General features: G+C 43.6%; 3 protein-coding genes across 8 annotated transcripts in view; 2 read left to right on the top strand and 1 right to left on the bottom strand.

Moving 5' to 3' along the window:
* The window catches only part of LOC118142847 (uncharacterized), a 28,591-nt gene extending 21,326 nt beyond the window's left edge, over positions 1-7,265 (bottom strand). The window contains exon 1 of the mRNA XM_035285641.3: positions 7,100-7,265. Coding sequence (XP_035141532.1) covers positions 7,100-7,208 — 109 coding nt within the window. The 5' untranslated portion in view covers positions 7,209-7,265. The remainder of the gene's footprint in view (positions 1-7,099) is intronic.
* A 53-nt stretch (positions 7,266-7,318) lies between these two features.
* LOC103789858 (STING ER exit protein) lies at positions 7,319-8,306 on the top strand. The gene has a single exon (XM_008987645.6). The coding sequence runs from the start codon at positions 7,337-7,339 to the stop codon at positions 8,003-8,005; it is 669 nt and encodes a 222-aa protein (XP_008985893.1). The 5' UTR covers positions 7,319-7,336; the 3' UTR covers positions 8,006-8,306.
* Positions 8,307-17,910: 9,604 nt separating this feature from the next.
* Positions 17,911-21,261, top strand: part of LOC100413659 (uncharacterized) — a 36,883-nt gene continuing 33,532 nt past the window's right edge. For 4 of the 6 annotated variants that reach the window (XM_078362059.1, XM_078362056.1, XM_078362060.1 and 1 more), the window contains exon 1: positions 20,342-20,484. Coding sequence is in view for 4 of the 6 variants with exons in the window: in XM_078362056.1 (XP_078218182.1) it covers positions 20,482-20,484 (3 nt within the window). In the remaining 2 variants the exon portion in view is untranslated. Of the gene's footprint in view, positions 18,085-20,341; positions 20,485-21,261 lie in introns of those variants that run through there. The other 2 variants (XM_078362055.1, XM_078362054.1) reach the window with 2 other exon arrangements.

Below are 21,261 nucleotides of genomic sequence, written 5' to 3' on the forward strand. Positions count from 1 at the left end.
TGGGTTCAGGCAATTGTCCTGCCTCAGCCTCCTGAGTAGCTGGGATTACAGGCACGTGACACCATGCCCAGCTAATTTTTTGTATTTTTAGTAGAGACGGGGTTTCACCATGTTGACCAGGATGGTCTCGATCTCTTGACCTCGTGATCCACCCGCCTCGGCCTCCCAAAGTGGGATTACAGGGGAGAGCCACGGCGCCCGGCTAAGAGCCACACTTTTAAAAGGGAACTACAAGATGTCTATGTTAACATCTCACAATGCAGAAAATGCCCCCTGTTGATTTTCTGTACATTCTCAATTCAAAGTCCATGCCTTTTTTATAAATCCCAGGCAGAGGCCAGACCTTATGTGCAGATTATAGGTGGGACCAACCTGGCTCTGCATCCTTGGATGTTACAGCAAGCAGAGTATAATCAAAAGAGAAATCACCTCACAGAGGCTGCTCCAGCACAGTCTAAATGACATGTCTACCTAAAAGGAAAAAGCTGGGGCAACATGAATAGAAGTAGACAGTTTATTTGGACCAAGCTTGAGGATTACAATTTGGAAGGACACATTCAAGTTGCCTGGAATCTATATTTTGATTAGCAACACTTACAAGTAGATTTATAAAGGCAAAAAAAGAGGGACAGTGAGTGGGCTGATACAAAGCTGTTTGTCACAAATTGTTTATTTACAGAAATAGCATTGATCATTGATTGGATATACATCGTTAAGGTTTAGAGTATGGGTTACAGTGTCTACTTAGGCACTAATTTATAGCTACTGACGGCAACATTGAACACTTTCAATAGATAAATAAATGCACAGTTCAAACAGAGGAGAAAGAAATCATTGTGTTCTCATTTTAATGTCTCTCTGGGTCTGAAAACTAAAAGGACTTGCATTTCACAAATGAAAGTTTATCTTTATTCCCAAATTTCAAGACCTAGATTCAAATTTTGGAGCTACAGTCGGGCGCGGTGACTCACGCCTGTAATCCCAGCACTTTGGGAGGCCGAGGCAGGTTGATCACGAGGTAAAGAGATGGAGACCATCCTGGTCAACATGGTGAAACCCCGTTTCTACTAAAAATACAAAAAATTAGCTGGGCATGGTGGTGCGTGCCTGTAATCCCAGCTACTCAGGAGGCTGAGGCAGGAGAATTGCCTGAACCCAGGAGGTGGAGGTTGCGGTGAGCTGAGATCATGCCATTGCACTCCAGCTTGGGTAACAAGAGCCAAACTCCGTCTCAAAAAAAAAAAAAACCCCACAAAATTTGGAGCTACAGATTTTGGTCCTGGATGGGTGGAGTAGCACAAGGTGTTAATCTGCACATTTGTGGGCATTGTAGCAAGAGAATAAAGTGGAAATTGGAGATTCTCAAGTCTACATGTTTACTCAATGCACATGTGTTAGTCTGATTAGATTCTTGAGCCCCCTGGTCTATGAATCAGTTTCGGGTATGAAGATATAGGAGTCATTGAAAGAGGTACAGTGGTTGATTGCTGCCCTGTGAAGTTTTAGAAATCTAGTCTAGCCTCTCTAGAAATGACTGTGGAGGACTATAGATACCAAAATAGATACCAAATAGGCAGAGACACAATTCTGCCTGCATATTTAGGAAACAGCATGCACTTTGCAGCACAATTGGGAGTTGACTGGAAGCCTGAGAGTAAGAGTTTGCTCTAGAGTAAAGCTTTGTTGGCATCTTATATGTTTATATTATGTCTGTTAATTCTAGACAGTGTTTGGGAACTATAAAAGAAAAATCGTCTCCAGCTCCAGAGAAAGTCCACAATGATAAAACAGAAAGAAAGCTGTTTTGGGAAAGGGGATGGGGGGAGGGGGGAAAGAAAGCTGCTTTAGGCCAGGTAGGCCAGGCAGTGGCTCACGCCTGTAATCCCAGCACTTTGGGAGGCCGAGGTGGGCAGATCATCTAAGGTCAAGAGTTCCAGACCAACCTGACCAACATGGAGAAACCTCATCTCCACTAAAAATACAAAAATTGGCTGGGTGTGGTGGTGCATGCCTGTAATCCCAGCTACTCAGGAGGCTGAGGCAGGAGTATTGCTTAAACCTGGGAAGTGGAGGTTGTAGTAAGCTGAAATCACACCATTGCATTCCAGCCTGAGCAACAAGACTCTGTCTCAAAAAAAAAAAAAAAAAAAAACAGAAAGAAAGAAAGCTATTTTATTACACAATTAAACCAGAATGTGACATGCATTAGTCAATCTGCTTAAGAGATGCAAAGATAAAAGGATGGTCACCATAATTAGTTCACAAGTAGAGGAATTTCCAGCATCATCTTATAAATAGTTTATCTACATTCACCTGGAGATTGGGGAGGCCATCGTGTATGCTAATTGGTTATATTGAAGGACAAAATAAACTTTTTTACATCTTCATAACAGGAGGTAACTTTGCAACTTGAAGCCAGGTGTCTGTCTCACCCTCCCGCAGAAATGGTTGAATGTGGTGCTATCTTTTTGGCTATTTACATTTTAAAGCAATGGCTCTCAACTCCCTGAGCACTGGGTGGGCTACAGCACCCTGCTGCCCTCTCCTGATGGCTCATGTCCTTCCTTGACTCCTACCGTCCACCACTGAGGCACAGCACAGGGTTCACAGGTAGCAGCTCACATCTTATGTGAACCCCAATTGCCATAGCAGCACTCCAGTGCCACATCAGAGAGGGAAGCCAGAGCTGCAGGAGGAGAGCCTGCAGGTCTCCTGGGTAGAACTGCACCTTCACAATAATGGAAATGGGAGCAGTGTTTCAGCGTCAGTTTCTATTTATAATGGTGACATGGAAAAAACATTGCCGGATTTTCAGCATGAGTCTAGACAACGACAGCTTCAAGAGTTCTTGGCCGGTGTAGTGGCCTACACCTGTAATCCTAGCACTTTGGGAGGCTGAGGCAGGCGAACTGCCTGAGCTCAGGAGTTCGAGACCAGTCTGGGAAACACGGTAAAATCCTGTCTCTACTAAAATACAAAAAAATTAGCTGGGCATGGTGGTGTATACCTGTAGTCTCAGCTACTTGAAAGGCTGAGGCAAAAGAATTGTTTGAAACCTGGAGGCGGAGGTTGCAGTGAGCCGAGATTGCACCACTGCACTACAGCCTGGGTGACAAAGCAAGATTCTGTCTCTTAAATTAAAAAAAAGTTATCACTGACAGCCCACCTCATTCACACACACCACAGGATACTAATGGGGCTCTGGAGCACAAAGCATTGGAGAGAAAAACAGCTCTTCATCTGAGTAAGATTGTATTCAGAGAAAAAAGAAGTTAAATGCATCCTTATAAAAACTCAGATTAGGCCGGGTGTGGTGGCTCAAACCCGTAATCCCAGCACTTTGGGAGGCCGAGGGGGGTGGATCACAAGGTCAAGAGATCGAGACCATCCTGGCCAACATGGTGAAACCTCATCTCTACTAAAAATACAAAAATTAGCTGGGTGTGGTAGTGCGCGCCTGTAGTTCCAGCTACTCAGGAGGCTGAGGCAGGAGAATTGCTTGAACTCGGGAGGTGGAGGTTGCAGTGAGCCGAGATTGTGTCACTGCATTGCAGACTGGAGCCTGGCAACAGAGTGAGACTCTGTCTCAAAACAAAAACAAACAAACAAAAAACTCAGATTAAATATAAGTTTGTGTGGGAAGTGGAAAAGTTCCTTTTTAATGTTTCCTTTCTAGTTGAAGAATAAGTATGCTAGTAAGTTTCTTAAGCCCTATACTTTTTTTTTTTGGAGATGGAGTCTCACTCTGTAGCCCAGGCTGGAATGCAGTAGCGTCATCTCTGCTCACTGCAACCTCTGCCTCCCAGGTCCACGGTCAAACAATTATCCTGCCTCAGCCTCCCAAATAATTGGGATCACAGGCACGTGAAAGCATGCCCAGCTAACTTTTCTGTATTTTTAGTAGAGATGGGGTTTCACCACGTTGGCCAGGCAGGTCTTGAACTCCTGATCTCATGATTTGCCCACCTCGGTTTTCCAAGTGTTGGGATTACAGTGTGAGCCACTGTGCCTGGCCTAAGTCCTATCCTATGTAGCTGTTAAACATGCCATGCTTACAGGCACGTAGTAGATTCTATGTCCTTGTACTTTAACCAGGATATCTCTGCTAGACATGCTCACAGGCCATGTCCCAGCTCTCCATTGCTTTTACCTGTTTAGAAAAGTTTTAAGTTGTTAGCCAATAGGGTTTTAGTTTAGATTGTGAGGTCTGGTTCCAGCCAACGGAGATCAAACACAGCAGTTTAAGGACAATCCCAAATGAATGGGGGGTACCCTTTACTCACTGTACTCTCGTGGCAAGTTGGCTAGTAAGAGTACCCGTCCTGCAGTCCAGGAAGTAAAACTTGTGTTGTTAAATAATCCTTTGTCTCAGTGCTAATTTTTCTTTGCGGCACCAAGCATCTATTTCCAACATATGATTTATCAAGGTGACCAGAAAATATTCCCCTAAAAGGAATCTCTCTCTAAACACCCAAGTACACAGCTACTCTCAGCATGAGAAATATGAGCATTATGAAAAAAGGCCTTGGCGGGGTCCAAAGTGGCTCCCGCCGGAGGTCATGGCGCTCGTGAAGGCGAGGTCATCAGTTCAAGGCTAACCTGAGCAACCTCATAGGCTCAAACTGATTGGCAAAAAAAGAAAAAAGGCCTTGGGCATCCTGTGTGTGCTTCAAAGAATATTCATGAAGGAAAAAAGCAGAAAACAGAAAGCTGTTATAAAAAAAATCCATAGATATACATGAATAAAGCAAGTTCTTAGAGAGCTATGAAGAGACTTAGATTTTGACACAATAATAGTGGGAGATTACAACATCCCACAGAAACTAATAGAGATCATTGAGGCAGAAAATTAACAGACATCAGGACCTAAACTCAACATTTGACCAAATAGTCCTAATAGAAATCTATAGAACTCTTCATCTAAGGCCAGGCGTGGTGGCTCACGTTTGTAATCCCAGCACTTTGGGAGGCCGGGGCGGGGGGATCACGAGGGTCAAGAGTTTGAGACCATCCTGGTCAAGATGGTGAAACCTCGTCTCTACTAAAAATACAAAAAATTAGCTGGGCATGGTGGCACGTGCCTGTAATCCCTGAGGCTGAGGCAGAATTGCCTGAACCCTGGAAGCAGAGGCTGCAGTGAGCCGAGATCATGCCATTGCACTCCAGCCTGGGTGACAGAGTGAGACTCTGTCTCAAATAAAAAAAAAAAAGAAAGAAAGAAATCTATAGAACTCTTTATCTAAGGCCGGGTGCGGTGGCTCACGCCTGTAATCCCAGCACTTTGGGAGGCCGAGGCGGGTGGATCACGAAGTCAAGAGACCGAGACCATCCTGGTCAACATGGTGAGACCCTATCTCTACTAAAAAATATACAAAAAATTAGCTGGGCATGGTGGCGCATGCCTGTGATCCCAGCTACTCAGGAGGCTGGGGGAGAAGAATTGCGGAGGTTGCGGTGAGCCGAGATCACGCCATTGCACTCCAGCCTGGGTAACAAGAGCGAAACTCCGTCTCAAAAACAACAACAACTCTTCATCTAAAACCAACACATTATATTCTTCTCTCAACACCAGAGGTCATAATACCCTAAAATTGAGCACACAATCAAAAACAGAACAAATCTCTACAAATTCAAAAATTTCAAAATCATACCAAATGCATATTTAGACCACAGCTTAATAAAGATATAATTAAATACAAAGAAAACTACTTAAAATCATACAATTACATAAAAATTAAGCACGTAAATGATTTTTGGGTAAATAATAAAATTAGGATAGAAATAAAGAAATTCTTTGAAACAAATGGGAGTAACGATATAACATACCAGAGATTCTGCAACACAGCTCAGGCAATGTGAAGAGGAAAATTTAACTCTAAACGCTCAAATCAAAAAAAAAGAAAGGTCTGAATTTAACCACCTAACATTATAAATAACAAAATAAGAGAAGCAAGAGAAAAACCAGCCACTAAGGTAGCAGAAGACAAGAAATAACCCAAATCATATCTGAACTGAAAGAGATTTAGACATAAAAAGTCATATTAATTAGCTGGGCATGGTGGTGTGTGCCTGTAGTCCCAGCTACGCGGGAGGCTGAGGCAGGAGAATTGCTTGAACCCAGGAGGTGGAGGTTGCAGTAAGCCGAGATCCTGCCATTGCACTCCAGTCTGGGTAACAACAGCGAAACTCCATCTCAACAACAACAAAAAAGTCATATTAAAAAAAAAATTAAGAAATTTAGGAGTTGGCAGGGTGCTGTGGCTCACGCCTACAATCCCAACACTTTGGGAGGCTGAGGCGGGTGGATCACAAGGTCAAGAGATAGAGACCATCCTGATCAACATGGTGAAACCCGGCTCTACTAAAAATACAAAAATTAGCTGGGCATGGTAGCGCATGCCTGTAGTCCCAGCTACTCGAGAGGCTGAGGCAGGAGAATTACTTGAACCCGGGAGGCAGAGGTTGCGGTGAGCCGATATCGCGCCATTGCCCTCCAGCCTGTATAACAAGAGCGAAACTCTGTCTCAAAAAAAAAAAAAACAACGAAAAATTTAGGAGTTAAATCTTTTGAAAAAATTAATAAGATATATAAACCACTAGCAAGCTTAATGAAGAGAAGATTTGAAAAAAAGAAACGAAATTAGAAATGACAAAAGGGACATTATCACTGATCACAAAAAATAGAATTAACTACTGAAGGCATACTATGAACAGTTCTATGTACATACACTCCGTTTCTAAAAGAAATCAATAAATTCTTGGACAAATACAACCTCCCATAACTGGAGGCATACTATGAACAGTTCTATGTACATACACTCCGTTTCTAAAAGAAATCAATAAATTCTTGGACAAATACAACCTCCCATAACTGAACAACAACAAAGAATCCCTTTTCCTTTTTTTCTTTTTTTTTTGAGACGGAGTTTCGCTCTTGTTATCCAGACTGGAGTGCAATGGCACAATCTCGGCTCACCATAACCTCCGCCTCCTGGGTTCAAGCAATTCTCCTGCCTCAGCCTCCCGAGTAGCTGGGACTACAGGCACGCACCACCATGCCCAGCTAATTTTTGTATTTTTAGTAGAGACGGGGTTTCACCTTGTTGACCAGGATGGTCTTCGATCTCTTGACCTCGTGATCCACCCGCCTTGGCTTCCCAAAGTACTGGGATTACAGGCGTGAGCCACCGCATCCAGCCCCCTTTCATCACTTCTATTAGACATCGAATTGGAAGTCCTGACCAGAGCGATCAGGCAAGATAAAGAAATAAAAGGCGGTGACGTCATTTCCGGCGCGACCGTCTTCTCGGCGTAGTCCAGGGTGATCTTGGGAACTATGCCGAAAGTAGTGTCTAGGTCGGTAGTCTGCTCTGACACTCGGGACCGGGAGGAGTATGAAGACGGCGAGAAGCCCCTCCATGTGTACTACTGTTTGTGCGGCCAGATGGTCCTAGTGCTGGACTGCCAGTTAGAGAAATTGCCCATGAGGCCCCGGGACCGGTCCCGTGTGATTGATGCTGCCAAACATGCCCATAAGTTTTGCAACACGGAAGACGAGGAGACTACGTATCTGCGGAGACCTGAAGGCATTGAACGACAGTACAGGAAGAAATGTGCAAAGTGTGGACTGCTGCTCTTCTACCAATCGCAGCCAAAGAATGCTCCAGTTACTTTCATTGTCGATGGAGCAGTAGTCAAGTTTGGCCAGGGCTTTCGAAAAACAAACATATATACTCAGAAACAAGAGCCTCCTAAGAAGGTGATGATGACCAAACGGACCAAAGACATGGGAAAGTTCAGTTCCGTCACTGTGTCTACCATCGATGAAGAGGAAGAGGAGATTGAGGCTAGGGAAGTTGCCGATTCATATGCACAGAATGCCAAAGTGATTGAAAAACAGCTAGAGCGCAAAGGCATGAGCAAGAGACGACTGCAAGAGCTGGCTGAACTGGAAGCCAAGAAAGTGAAAACGAAGGGGACCTTGATTGACAAGCAGTTCAAATAACCAGACTGTTTCCTGAGTCCTAGACTGGAGGCAGACATTTAGATCAGGAGGCAAAGTACTTCCTTGATTACATAGACTGGTTCCTATTTATGTCCTAGCAGAAGTCTTTACATTGTTTCCCATTGATTCTCCTGCATTCGGTGAGGTCTTTAACTGGGACCTGCTTTCTAGGAGATGGAGTTTTCTAAATTTTTCTCTACTTAGGTTTTCTGTACTATTTTTTGTCCATTTGATGCAAACTTCTTCAGCTGTGTAGAAACTTTACTAATAGATCAGTGCTTGAATGTTTCCAGTCTCTAAAGTGGCTGCTTTTATTCTTTCTTCAAAGTTAATAACATGTTTCAAGATATTTGGACAAAATATTAAAGTGTATCATAGAGAAAAGCAGTGTGAATTATATTTAGGCATAGCAAGTCAGATCCTTTCAAGTGATTGTCTCTGTTCTTAGAAGGGTTCTTGGAATTGGCTGTGGTTTGAATCTTTCTACAGTCAGAGGAGACCCATTAAAAGCCAGAATCTGCATAAAGCTTTCTTTACTTCAAACACTAAAGCTATAGGTGTGCCATCCCATGTCAGACTTTATACTCACAGAAGGGAAAGCCAGATTGCAGTGAAGGGGGTAGGGCAGCTCAGATCCAAATGAAAATAGGGTCTCAATAAGTCACCCAAGGGAGCTACCATCTTGTAGGGCAGCTAGTACCGCTTCCTTGCATGGATTCATTTATAAGAGGGAGATGTTATAGATTAATAAATGATAGCGAGATAAACAAAATGATCTGTTAGGTATCTTTTAGTTTACATTTGCTATTTGCAAAGGAGTGTTGTATATATAGATATTATTTTATGTCACACTGCTTCAGAGATACCTATATCCATGTGTTTGTATTCATGTATTATCCATCCACCTGTATTAAAAGATGTTGGGACAGGAAGAAAAAAAAAAGAAATAAAAGACATCTAAACAGATAGAAACTCAGACTATTTCTGTTTGCAGATGACATAATTCTATATCTAGAAAACACTGTAGTCTTGGCTGAAAAGCTCTTTAAACTGACAACTTCAGCAAAGTTTCAGGATACAAAATGAATGTACAAAAATCAGTAGCATTCCTGTACATTAACAACACCCAAGCCGAAAACCAAATCAAAAACACAATTCATACTTGCTACAAGAATAAAATATCTAGAAATAAGCAGAGAGGTAAAAGATTTCTACAACAATTACAAAACACTTCTTAAAGAAGTCAGAGATAACACAAACAAATGGAAAACTATTTTATGCTCATGGACAGAAAAAAAATCAGTATCATTAAAATGGCCATACATCCAAAGAAATTTACAGATTTAATGCTCTTCCTATCAAGAGCCCAGAAATAATACCACATACCTACAACCATTAGATATTTGACAAAGCTGACGAGAGAAATGTAAAATTAATTCCCTATTTAATAAATGGTGCTGGCATAACTAGCTAGCACTATGTAGAAGATTGAAACTGAACCCCTTCATTATACCACCTGCAAAATGAATTCAAGATGAATTAAAGACTTAAATGTAAAACTTAAAGTTATAAAAAGAAAAACCATGAAAGATAACCTAGGAAATGCCATTTAGACATAGAACCTGGCAAAGATTTCATGATGAAGATACCAAAAGCAACTGCAAAACCAAAACCTGACAAATGGAACCTAACTAAATTGAAGTTTTTTTCACATTAAAAAATAATCATCAGGCCGGGCGCGGTGGCTCACGCCTGTAATCCCAGCACTTTGGGAGGCCGAGGCGGGTGGATCACGAGGTCAACAGATCGAGACCATCCCGGTCAACATGGTGAAACCCCGTCTCTACTAAAAATATAATAAATTAGCTGGGCATGGTGGCACGTGCCTGTAATCGCAGCTACTCAAGAGGCTGAGGCAGGAGAATTGCCTGAACCCAGGAGGTGGAGGTTGCGGTGAGCCGAGATCGTGCCATTGCATTCCAGCCTGGGTAACGAGAGCGAAACTCCGTCTCAAAAAATAAATAAATAAATAAAACATTTTAAAAAAAACATCAACAGGGTAAATACACAACCTATAGAATAAAAGAAAATAATTGCAGAACATGCCACTAAAAAAGGTGTAATATCTAGAATCCATAAGGAATATAAACAAATTTACAAGAAAAAAAAACCTTATTAAAAAGTAGGCAAAAAACATGAACAGATAATTTTCAAAACACATATATGTGGCTAATGACCACATGAAAGAAATACTCGGCCAGTGTGTGGCTCACACCTGTAATCTCAGCAGTTTGGGAGGCCGAGGCAGGCGGATCAGCTGAGACCAGGAGTTCAAGACCAGCCTGGCCAACATGGTGAAACCCTGTCTTAAAAAAAAAAAAAAAAGAAAAAACAGAAATACTCATCACTAAACATTACAGAAATGTTAAGAAAAACCATAATGACATACCATCTCAGACCAGTCAGAATGACTATTACTAAAGTCAAAAAATGTTTGGAGGCCAAGGCGGGTGGATCACCTGAGGTCGGGAGTTCAAGACCAGCCTGACCAACATGGTGAAACTCTGTCTTTAAAAAAAAAAAAAAAAGTCAAAAAATGATAGATGCTGACAAGGTTGCGTAGAAAGGAGGATGCTTATATACTGCTGGTGGGAGTGTAAATCAGTTCGACCATTGCGAAAAGCAGTGGCAGTGTGGCGATTTCTCAGAGAACTAAAATCAGAATTATCATTGACCCAGCAACCTCATACATGGATAGATTCCCAAAGAAATGTAAGCTATTCTGTCATAAAGACACATGTACACACACGTTTACTGTAGTACTATTCACAATGGCAAAGACACAGAATCAACGTCAATACTTATCAGTGGTAGACTGGATGAATAAAATGTTGCTCAGTTGTCACGGTGGCTCACACCTGTAATCCCAACACCTTGGGAGGCCGAGGAAGGCAGATTTCCTGACCTCAGGAGTTTGACACCAGCTAAAGCAATCTAGGAAAACCCCATTTCTACAAAAAACACACAAAAAATTAGTCAGGCATAGTGGTGTATGCCTGTAGTCCAAGCTACTTGAACGGCTGAGGTAGAAGAATTGTTTGAGCCCAGAATGTTGAGGCTGCAGTGAGCCAAGATTGTGCCAGTGCATTCCAGGCTGGGTGACAATGTAAGACCCTGTCTCCACAAAAAATAAAATAAAATAAAATAAAATAAGAATTTTAAAAATACTTGATACATAAACATCATGGAATACTCTGTGGCCATGAAAATGAACAGGATGATGTTCCCTGCAGCCACATGGAGGTGATCTTCAGGAAAACTAAGGCAGAAACAGAAAACTAAATTCGTGTTCTCATTTATAAGTAAGAGCTAAATAGTAAGAACACATGGACACAAAGAGGGGAACGGCAGACAATGAGGTCTAGTCTAGGGTGGAAGGTAGGGAGCAAAGAGGATCAGAAACGATACCTTTTCGATGCGATGCTTAGTATCTCAGTAACAAAATAATCCTTACCAAACTTCCATGACACAATTTCATCTGTATAATAAACCTGCATGTGTACCGCTGAACCAAAAATAACAGTTAAAAGGAAAAAACTTCATGGGTGGCAGAGAGTGCAATGTAGTTGGAAGGGCTGCTTTATGCTTCAGGTAGTGACTCATATGGCACTGTACTCTGATTTATTTCTGTCCATGCAGGCCTATGAGATTATGAACAGGTGGCCTGGAAACCTCAGCTGGTGGAGAAAACAGGTTGCTGCTGCAGATTTAATGCCTGCGGGTAGGGTTATGTCAGGACACTCATAGACACTTTTATGGGTTTTTAGCAACACTAGAAATAAAAATACTGGCCGGGCAGGGTGGGTCATGCCTGTAATCCCAGCACTTTGGGAGGCCAAGATGGGTGGATCACAAGGTCAGGAGTTCGAGACCACCCTGACCAATACGGTAAAACCCCATCTCTACTAAAAATATAAAAACTAGCTGGGCGTGGTGGTGCACACCTGTAGTCCCAGCTACTTGGGAGGCTGAGGCAGGAGAATCACTTGAAGCTGGGAGGCAGTGGTTGCAGTGAGCTGAGATTATGCCGCTGCACTCCAGCCTGGGTGACAGAGTGAGACTCCTCTCAAAAAAAAAAAAAAAAGAAAAGAAAAAAAAATGTTGTGGTGAATTTTCTGAGAATGCTGCCTAGTCCTGGGAAGGGTGCAAACATGTCAATGTCTAGTGTACGTGTTTGTGAGTGGGTGGGAATCCTGTGGTGGCAACTGTAGATAACAAGGATCTTTCATCAGAGCTCCTTTGCTCTAAGTTTTCAGTCCTGTCACTCTGGGAGCAGACATGGCATCACAGGACAATGGGCTGTGTATAGGAAAGCAGAGCCTCCCATCCCAGACACCCAGAGTTTTATTCCAGGCCAGGCCTCCATGATATATTTTTTTTCCTGACACCAAATATGTAGAGTTTGCTGAACACAGAGCAATTCTCCAACACCAACTCATTGTCCAATATTTAAATTCTGACACCAGCGAGTCAGCACAGACCCTGATTCCAGGGTCAGTCCCACAACATCGTCCTTACTGCAGATGCCAGCCACAAAGCCCATGAGTCCGTCCATACTTCCGAGGTACTGTTTAAAATTCAGGACTCCTGTAGCATCCCTCAAGTTCAGTAATTTGATAGTGCTACTCACAGAACCCAGCAAAACACTGTAATTATGTTTACCAGTTTATTATAAAAGACACAACCCAGAAAAAGTCAAATAAAAGAAACGTACAGGACAAAAAAAAAAAAAAAGGTAGGGAAAGATGAAGCACATACATAATCCTGGTAAATAGCTAAGATTAGTAAGACTTTCCATCCACTGTGTGTTCCAGGAACAGTTTATGGAAAGAAACACCCCGGCCGGGCGCAGAGGCTCAAGCCTGTAATCCCAGCACTTTGGGAGGCCGAGGTGGGTGGGTCACCAGGGCAAGAGATCGAGACCATCCTGGTCAACATGGTGAAACCCCATCTCTATTAAAAATACAAAAAATTAACTGGGCGTAGTGGCGCATGCCTGTAATCCCAGCTACTCAGGAGGCTGAGGCAGGAGAATTGCCTGAACCCAGGAGGCGGAGGTTGTGGTGAGCTGAGATTGTGCCATTCCACTCCAGTCTGGGTAACAAGAGTGAAACTCCATCTCAAAAAAAAAAAAGAAACACCCTACCCATTATGACTTAGATAGTATTCTCCTATCACACAGCCAGACACACACTCTGCACATTTTCTTCTTTTTCTAGTAAGAAAATCAGCTGAATTTGTCTTCAGTGGTCATAATAAAATACTTCTTAATCAAATTTTACCTAACTTTCTTTCCCACATGTTCCTGAACTTTGAGCTACCATCAGTCTCAGTGAACACAGGACCCCATTTTATGTCCCTCCTAATAACATTCTGACTTTGGGGTAAAACATTTTCTCATCCAGAATCTGATTGTTTAACCCTCCATCTGCCATTCTTCTCCCATCATCTTTCTAATCTTGTTTGCTTTTCTCTAGGAAAGAAAGCCCCTGTCTGCCTTTGCAGTCAGTAAATATCTTATAGTTGGTACTTATTCCTATTGCAATACTTATTTGGAATTCAAATTGTTTTTATATAAACCAAACTTTGTTTTTATTTTACAAAGTCTAAACACTGCCTGAAACAATAACTTCATCTTCAGTAAGATCCTCCCAGTTATCTTTCATCTTAACCTTAACTGCATCTGCCCGTGGGACCCCAGCTTCCGAGGGCTCTGCAGCTTTTCTCAGGATAAAGGCTTCTTGCGTGGCGGGGATGAGCAGGCTGGGACGTCTGCAGGAGAGGCTCCCCAGAAAGAACTAGCTGGGCCTTTAATAACCTCCTTCTACAGGCTCTTTATTAGCCTTAGCTTGGAGTCACTGGGCTCAAGCTTTAATTTCCACTTCAAAGTTATTCACTTGGGTTTTGAAACTAAGTGTCTGAAATGTCCAGCAAAATTGCTCAAACACAGCATTCGTATGAGCAAAGAAACTTTTACGATGCTTACATTTCATACCTTAACAAGAAAAGTAAAAGTATTCCTTTCAGACAATAAATATATTCCTGTATTATTTTCATTAAAAATCAGGTAGTAAATAATTATTCGTCTGAAAACACTTCTAGGAAGTACCAAGATTCATCTTATAAAATTTAGCATGAAACATAGAAATCAAAATAACAGGACATAAAATAGAAATATTCACTGTCACAAATTTACACTGCAAAAAGAGGAACTGATGTTTTCATGAATCCATGTAACTCACCAATTATTTACCATATTTTATTGTGGAAATGTATTCATTTTCTACAGTCAAAATAAAAGATTTTCCTCATTTTCTTCCTTGGTGCATTCTAAAAGCTAAGCCTTGGAAGTCTGTTTAAAATCACCTAACCATAAAAAAACACACCTGAGAAAACTCCTTTACTCAGAAAAAGAAAAAAGTAAATGAGAATTTTTAACAACGACAAAAAAATTAGATTTTTTTCAAAACCCATCACTAGTACGCCCTTTGTAAATATTTTTGTACCTTTCAAGCTCTACTAATAAAATTCAATTTACAGTTAAAAACCTGAAGTCTACATAAGTGAACAAATCTTTTCAAGGTGATAAATCCAGGGAGTGGTAATGCTGATTAAAAAACCGACGTGTCAAGCTGGGCATCCTGGTCAACATGGTGAAACCTCGTCTTTACTAAAAATACAAAAAATTAGCTGGGCACCGTGGCACACACCTGTAATCCCAGCTACTTGGGAGGCTGAGGCAGGAGAATTGCTTGAAACCAGGAGGCAGAGGTTGCGGTGAGCCGAGATGGCGCCGTTGCACTCCAGCCTGGGTAACAAGAGGGAAATTCCGTCTCAAAAAAAAAAAAAAAAATTTAAAAATTAAAAAAAAAATTGAGGCCGGGCGCGGTGGCTCACGCCTCTAATCCCAGCACTTTGGGAGGCCGAGGCGGGTGGATCAGGAGGTCAAGAGATCAAGACCATACTGGTCAACATGGTGAAACCCCGTCTCTACTAAAAATACAAAAAATTAGCTGGGCATGGTGGCGCGTGCCTGTAATCCCAGCTACTGGGGAGGCTGAGGCAGGAGAATTGCCTGAACCCAGGAGGTGGAGGTTGCGGTGAGCTGAGATCGCGCCATTGCACTCCAGCCTGGGTAACAAGAGCGAAACTCCATCTCAAAAATAAAAGAAAAGAAATGGGGGTGAGGGGGCCCAGCTCGGCAGCTCATGCCTGTAATCCCAGCACTTTGGGAGGCCATAGCGGGCCGATCACCTTGAGGTCAGGGGATCAAGACCAGCCTGGCCAATATGGTGAAACCCTGTCTCTTTAAAAAAAAAAAAAAAGGACAAATTGTTAAATTATAGCCTAAAGCTGCCCCCTTTTCTGTTTAATTTTGGTCACTACGTGTTTTGTACATAGTAAAGTGAAACTTAACTGGATATATAAATAGGCTGTAGCCCGTTTTTGTACCAACCACAGGTTTTTTGCCAATAAAAGAACATGAAGTGTTCAAATCATAATTAAATAAAGCAAATCTCAACCTGTAATCAGTCTGGCTGCTTCTGTACCTCACTTTCATTTTCTGCATGTCACTTTGCGTTTGCTGTCTATAAATCTGTTTTCATTATGTGGCTGTGCTGGAGTCTCTCTGAGCCTACTCTGGATCCACAGGCTGCCCAGTTTGCAAATCATTCCATGCTCAGTTGAACTCTGTTAAATTTAATTTCTCTAAAGATTTTTTCTTTTAAAAGATTTCAATTATTTTATTTTTTCTTTCTTTCTTTTTTTTTTTTTTAATAAGATGGGGTTTCACGACAATGGCCAGGCTGGTCTTGAACTCCTGACCTCCGGTGATCCACCCACCTTGGCCTCCCAAAGTGCTAGGATTACAGGCGTGAGCCACTGCACCTGGCCATTTCAATTATTTTCTTTCTCCCTCCCTTCCCTTCCTTTCCCGTCCTTTCCCTTCCCTCCCCTCCCTTCCTATCCTTTCCCTTCCTTTCTCCTCCCCTCCCCTCCCCTCCTCTCTCCTCCCCTCTCCTCTCCTCTCCTTCCCTTCCTTCCCCTCCCCTCCCTTTCCTTTCCTTCCCTTCCTTCTTGCTCTCCTTTTTTTAGACAGAGTTTCACTCTGTCACCCAGGCTAGAGTGCAGTGGTGCGATCTCGGCTCACTGCAGCCTCCACCTCCTAGGTTCAAGGGATTCTCCTGGCTCAGCCTCCCAAGTAGCTGGGACTACAGGTGCACACCACCATGCCTGGTTAATTTTTTTGTATTTCTTTTTTTTTTAAGACAGGGTTTCACCATGTTGGTCAGGCTGGTCTTGAACTCCCGACCTCAGGTGATCCATCCGTCTTGGCCTCTAAAGTGCTCGGATTACAGGCGTGAGCCACCATACTCAGCCAATTTTTTTGTATTTTTAGTAGAGATGGGGTTTCACAGTGTTAGCCAGGAGGGTCTCGATATTCTGACCTCGTGATCTGCTTGTCTCAGCCTCCCAAAGTGCTGGGATTACAGGTGTGAGCCACTGCGCCCGGCCAGATTTCAAATATTTTCTGTGATGAAAAAGAAATAATGTGCTATTGGGCTTTGATTTTCTAATCTCACCCCTCAGCTCTTTCCCCAAATTACTTTATGTCTTTTCACCAAAATGCTTCTCCAATTTCTTTTCTTTCTTTTTTTGGGGGGGGTGGGGACAGGGTCTCCCTCTGTCACCCCGTCTTGATCGCAGTGGTGTAACCCCTCATAGCTCACTGCAACCTTGACCTTCCAGGCTCAAGCAATCCTCCGGCCTCTGCCACCTAAGTAGCTGGGACTACAGGCATGCACCACCATGGCTGGCTAATTTCTCCACTTTTGTCATGGAAACAGAATCTTACTACGTTGCTCAGGCTGCACTGGAACTCCTGAGCTCACATAAATCTCCCATCTCAACCTCCCAAAGTGCTGAAAATATAGGTGTGAGCAACCTTATACTTCTGCAATTTCCTGTGAGAATTATTTCCAATGATAAAAAGTACTATATGAGCACAAATCTAAAAGAAATCTGACTTCCTTTGCAGAAGTGTCACTCTCCAGGATTTCAAGAGTCTAGGGCAGGGCATCTACTTTAGTAATGTAATCTATGGAGGTGGATGGGCTTTAGAGTCAGATAAAGTTGGTCCTGAGTCTCAGCCCAGCCACTTGGAGCCATGGGTCTTTGCACAAATTTCTTGATGTGGAAGACTTCTATATAGCACATATGCAAAAAAGATAGAATGATACTAATTGCAAACTGACAACATTATATTTTGGGGGCGGGGGACAGAGTCTCACTCTGTCATCCAGGCTGGAGTGCAGTGGCACAATCTTGGCTCACTGCAACTGCCACCTCCCAGGTTCAAGCAATTCTCCTGCCTCAGCCTCCCGAGCAGCCAGGATTACAGGCACGTCCCACCACGCCTGGCTAATTTTTGTATTTTTAGTAGAGACAGGGTTTCACCATCATGGTCAGGATGGTCTCGATCTCCTGACCTTGTGATAAGCCTGCCTTGGCCTCCTTATGTGCTGGGATTACAGGTGTGAGCCACCGCACCCTGTGAAAACTGACGACATTCTTTCATCCCTCTTGTATCTAATGCCATAGCCAAGTGCTCTTAGAGCTGTTTTCATCAAGATCAGGAATCTGTTTTCCAAACCCTACATCTGGCTGGCCTTATTTGCTCAGGTAAATAGAAACCTGAGAACATGATAGTGTGCTAGTCTGGGACCTGGGTTCAAATAGTCTTGACTGCCTCTGGTTTTTCTTTTAGAATGGTGCCATTTCCATGAATAATGCCCATGTTAGCCAGCTGGAAAATAAGATACCATGAAGAGAAGAAGCAGGATGGCCCCGTTGATCATTCAGCCCAGCATCTGATCAGAAGCAGAAGCTCACCCCTAGAAGCACAGCTGGCTAGTCAACAAGCAGTTGCTGATACGTGGTCAAGGAGCTCAACTGAGACCAGAAGAACGGCCCCACTCAGCCCAGCCTAAATGGCTGACCATCTCAGTTATGAACTAGTAAGTTTTGGATGATTTGTTATGCCACAATAGCTAACTAATACATGCACCCAGTGCAGATAGGATGCCAGGATTCAGGGACAGGTTGATTACCAGTTGGTGTCTAACAGTGGGCACCCTCTGGGTACTGACTTCTTCCCCTGATTTAAACTTGGATGCCTTGGCCAGGTGCAGTGGCTCATGCCTGTAATCCCAGCATGTTGGGAGGCTGAAATGGGTGGATCATGAGGTCAGGAGTTTGAGACCAGCCTGACCAATATGGTAAAACCCTGTCTCTACTAAAAATAAAAAAATAAAAAAAATTAGCTGACATGATGGTGTGCGCCTATAGTCACAGCTACTTGAGAGACTGAGACAGAAGAATCACTTGAGCCCGGGAGGCAGAGGTTGCAGTGAGCCAAGATCGTGCCACTGCATTCCAGCCTGGGTGGCAGAGCGAGACTCCATCTAAACAAAAAAAAGTTGACTGGCTGGCTTGTAAGAGAATGTTGAGTAATGCAGAAATACTTGTAGACATATATTCATGTGATTGCTGCTTAGACTCACACAGTCCCCCACACCACAGGAAAAAACAGATAACCACAGCCTGGCCATTAGTGCCCAGACCAAACAGCAAAGTATGTTTGCTTTTAATCTACTTTCTCCATATCTAAATATTGGAGGTCTAGTGTGTGGACAGAACTGAAGACCTAGCTTTTTTTTTTTTCTCCTGTGGCCCATCATCCTTCGTTCACTATTTGGACTCTAAAAGAAAGGTGGGGGCCGGGCGCGGTGGCTCACGCCCATAATCCCAGCACTTTGGGAGGCCGAGGTGGCTGGATCACGAGGTCAAGAGATCGAGACCATCCTGGTCAACAAGGTGAAACCCCGTCTCTACTAAAAATACAAAAATTAGCTGGGCATAATGGTGCACGCCTGTAGTCCCAGCTACTCAGGAGGCTGAGGCAGGAGAATTGCTTGAACCCAGAAGGCGGAGGTTGTGGTGAGCCGAGATCGTGCCATTGCACTCCAGCCTGGGTAACAACAGTGAAACTCTGTCTCAAAAAAAAAAAGAAGAAAGGTGGGCAACAGGTGGCTTAGCAGTTGTCTACTTGTGGTTATTTTATTCCTGCTGCCCTAAGCTCTTTCTATGGGCATTATGTGTTTTGCCCTAGGAACTAAAGAGACGTTTGTAGGGAGATTATTCTTTCACTCTGGCAGAAAACAGAGTTCAGGCCCTTCACACCGCTGACATCAAAGCTGCACTTCAATGTGGCAGCTATTGGCCATGTGTGGCTACTGGTTCCTAGAATATGCCTGGTCTGAACTGCGATGTGGTAGAAAGGTAAAATACAAAGTTAGTTGCAAAGATTTCGTTCCAAATATTTATTTATTTGTTTGTTTGTTTGTTTTTGAGACGGAGTTTCATTCTTGTTACCCAGGCTGGAGTGCGATGGCGCAATCTCGGCTCACCGCAACCTCCGCCTCCTGGGTTCAAGCAATTCTCCTGCCTCAGCCTCCTGAGTAGCTGGGACCACAGGCGCGCACGACCATGCCCAGCTAATTTTTGTATTTTTAGTAGAGATGGGGTTTACACCATGTTCACTAGGATGGTCTCGATCTCTTGACCTTGTGAGCCACCCGCCTCGGCCTTCCAAAGTGCTGGGATTATAGGCGTGAACCACGGTGCCCGGCCCCAAATAGTCATATACTTCATCAATAATGATATATTTCTCACACAGTAAAATGATAATATTTTGAATATAATGGGTTAATTTCATTGTTAACAATCAATTCAATTAGTTTCTTGTTTGTTTTTATAGTTTGGCTACTAGAAAATTTAAAATTCACATGTGGCTTACATTTATTTTAGATGATTGCCTCCTTTTTAAAATCTCAGGCTGCCTGCTCAAAGGGCCAGAAGCCAGGAAGGCCATAAAAGCTGAAGTTTCAAAATAATTGTTATTATATTCATTTGTGTATAGCCATATAATATATTATTTATTTATGCATATAACCTTATACACAAGTTTAAAGGCAAATACCCTCTGGGGTGGGCCTGGCTCTGCTCAGGGAGGAAGCCCTGTCAGAAGACGGGGTGGTCTAGCCTGTCACTCTTTCTTCTTTCAGTCCCGCATCTGATCACATCTTCTGTCACTCAAAGCCTGATGGGGCGGGGATTTAAGCAATATCCAATCAGAGACGCTGGGATGGAAACTGTCCAATCAGGCACGCAGCAGGAGCGGACTGGACGGCTTCCGGGTTTGGCGGGGCCTTTGTCTCTTGTTGTAGCCGGAGCTCCCGGTCTCTTTCCTGCTCTGTGTCCTCTGCTCGTAAAAGCCCAGCCTCTGTGGCCCTGTGACCTGTAGGTATTAGGAGATCCACAGCTAAGACGCCAGTACCCCCGGAAGCCTAGAAATGGTGAGAGTGCCGGGTCTGACATCCCAAGAGAGGGGAAGGAGTGGGTTGGAACTGGTGGGAAGTGGCTGTGGCGGGACTCTGGCCTCCCCGCAGTCCGCTCCACAATTTAAGCCCCGGGTTCTCCTTGTCCAGCTCGGCCTCAGTCCCCTTCAGCCATAAGATGGCGGGTGCGCTAACAGCCGGGACCCCGGGTGTTCTGTCTCTTCCTTTCGCAGTGTCTGTGCTCAGGCCTGGAGCCGTCTCCGGGCAGCTCTGCACCCGCAGCGTGGAGACTCTCTCAGATTGTACAGGGACCACGGGAGGGTCGTCAAGGGAGAATCCTGGCTCGGGGTGCGGGTTCATGAATGGCAAGAGCTTTGGCCCGTGACTTTCCCAGTTCCTCTTTTCTCCTATTAAAAATATGTAGGCGTCACTGCAAAAATATTTAAAAAAAATTTTTTTTCTTGAGACAGAGTTTTGCTCTTGTTGCCCAGGCTCTGGAGTGCAATGGCACCATCTCAGCTCACTGCCAACATCTGCCTCCCAGGTTCAAGCAATTCTCCTGCCTCAGCCCCAGAGTGGCTGGGATTACAGGTGCCTGCCACCGTGTCTGGCTAAATTATTTTGTGTTTTTGGTAGAGACGAAGTTTCCCCATGTTGGCCAGGCTGGTCTCGCACTTCAGCCTCAGGTGATCTGCCTGCCTCGGCCTCCCAAAGTGCTGGGATTGCAGGCATGAGCCACTGCGCCTGGCCTAAAGAATTTAATCAAAGGAGTGATTCAAGAATTGTATAGCACCC

This window comes from Callithrix jacchus, chromosome 22, assembly GCF_049354715.1.
Source record: "Callithrix jacchus isolate 240 chromosome 22, calJac240_pri, whole genome shotgun sequence".
Classification (NCBI taxonomy): Eukaryota; Metazoa; Chordata; class Mammalia; order Primates; family Cebidae; genus Callithrix; species Callithrix jacchus.

What these genes read in the sequence shown, in the direction of transcription:
- LOC103789858 (XM_008987645.6), top strand. Translation starts at nt 7,337, where the DNA reads ATGCCGAAAGTAGTGTCTAGGTCGGTAGTCTGCTCTGACACTCGGGAC.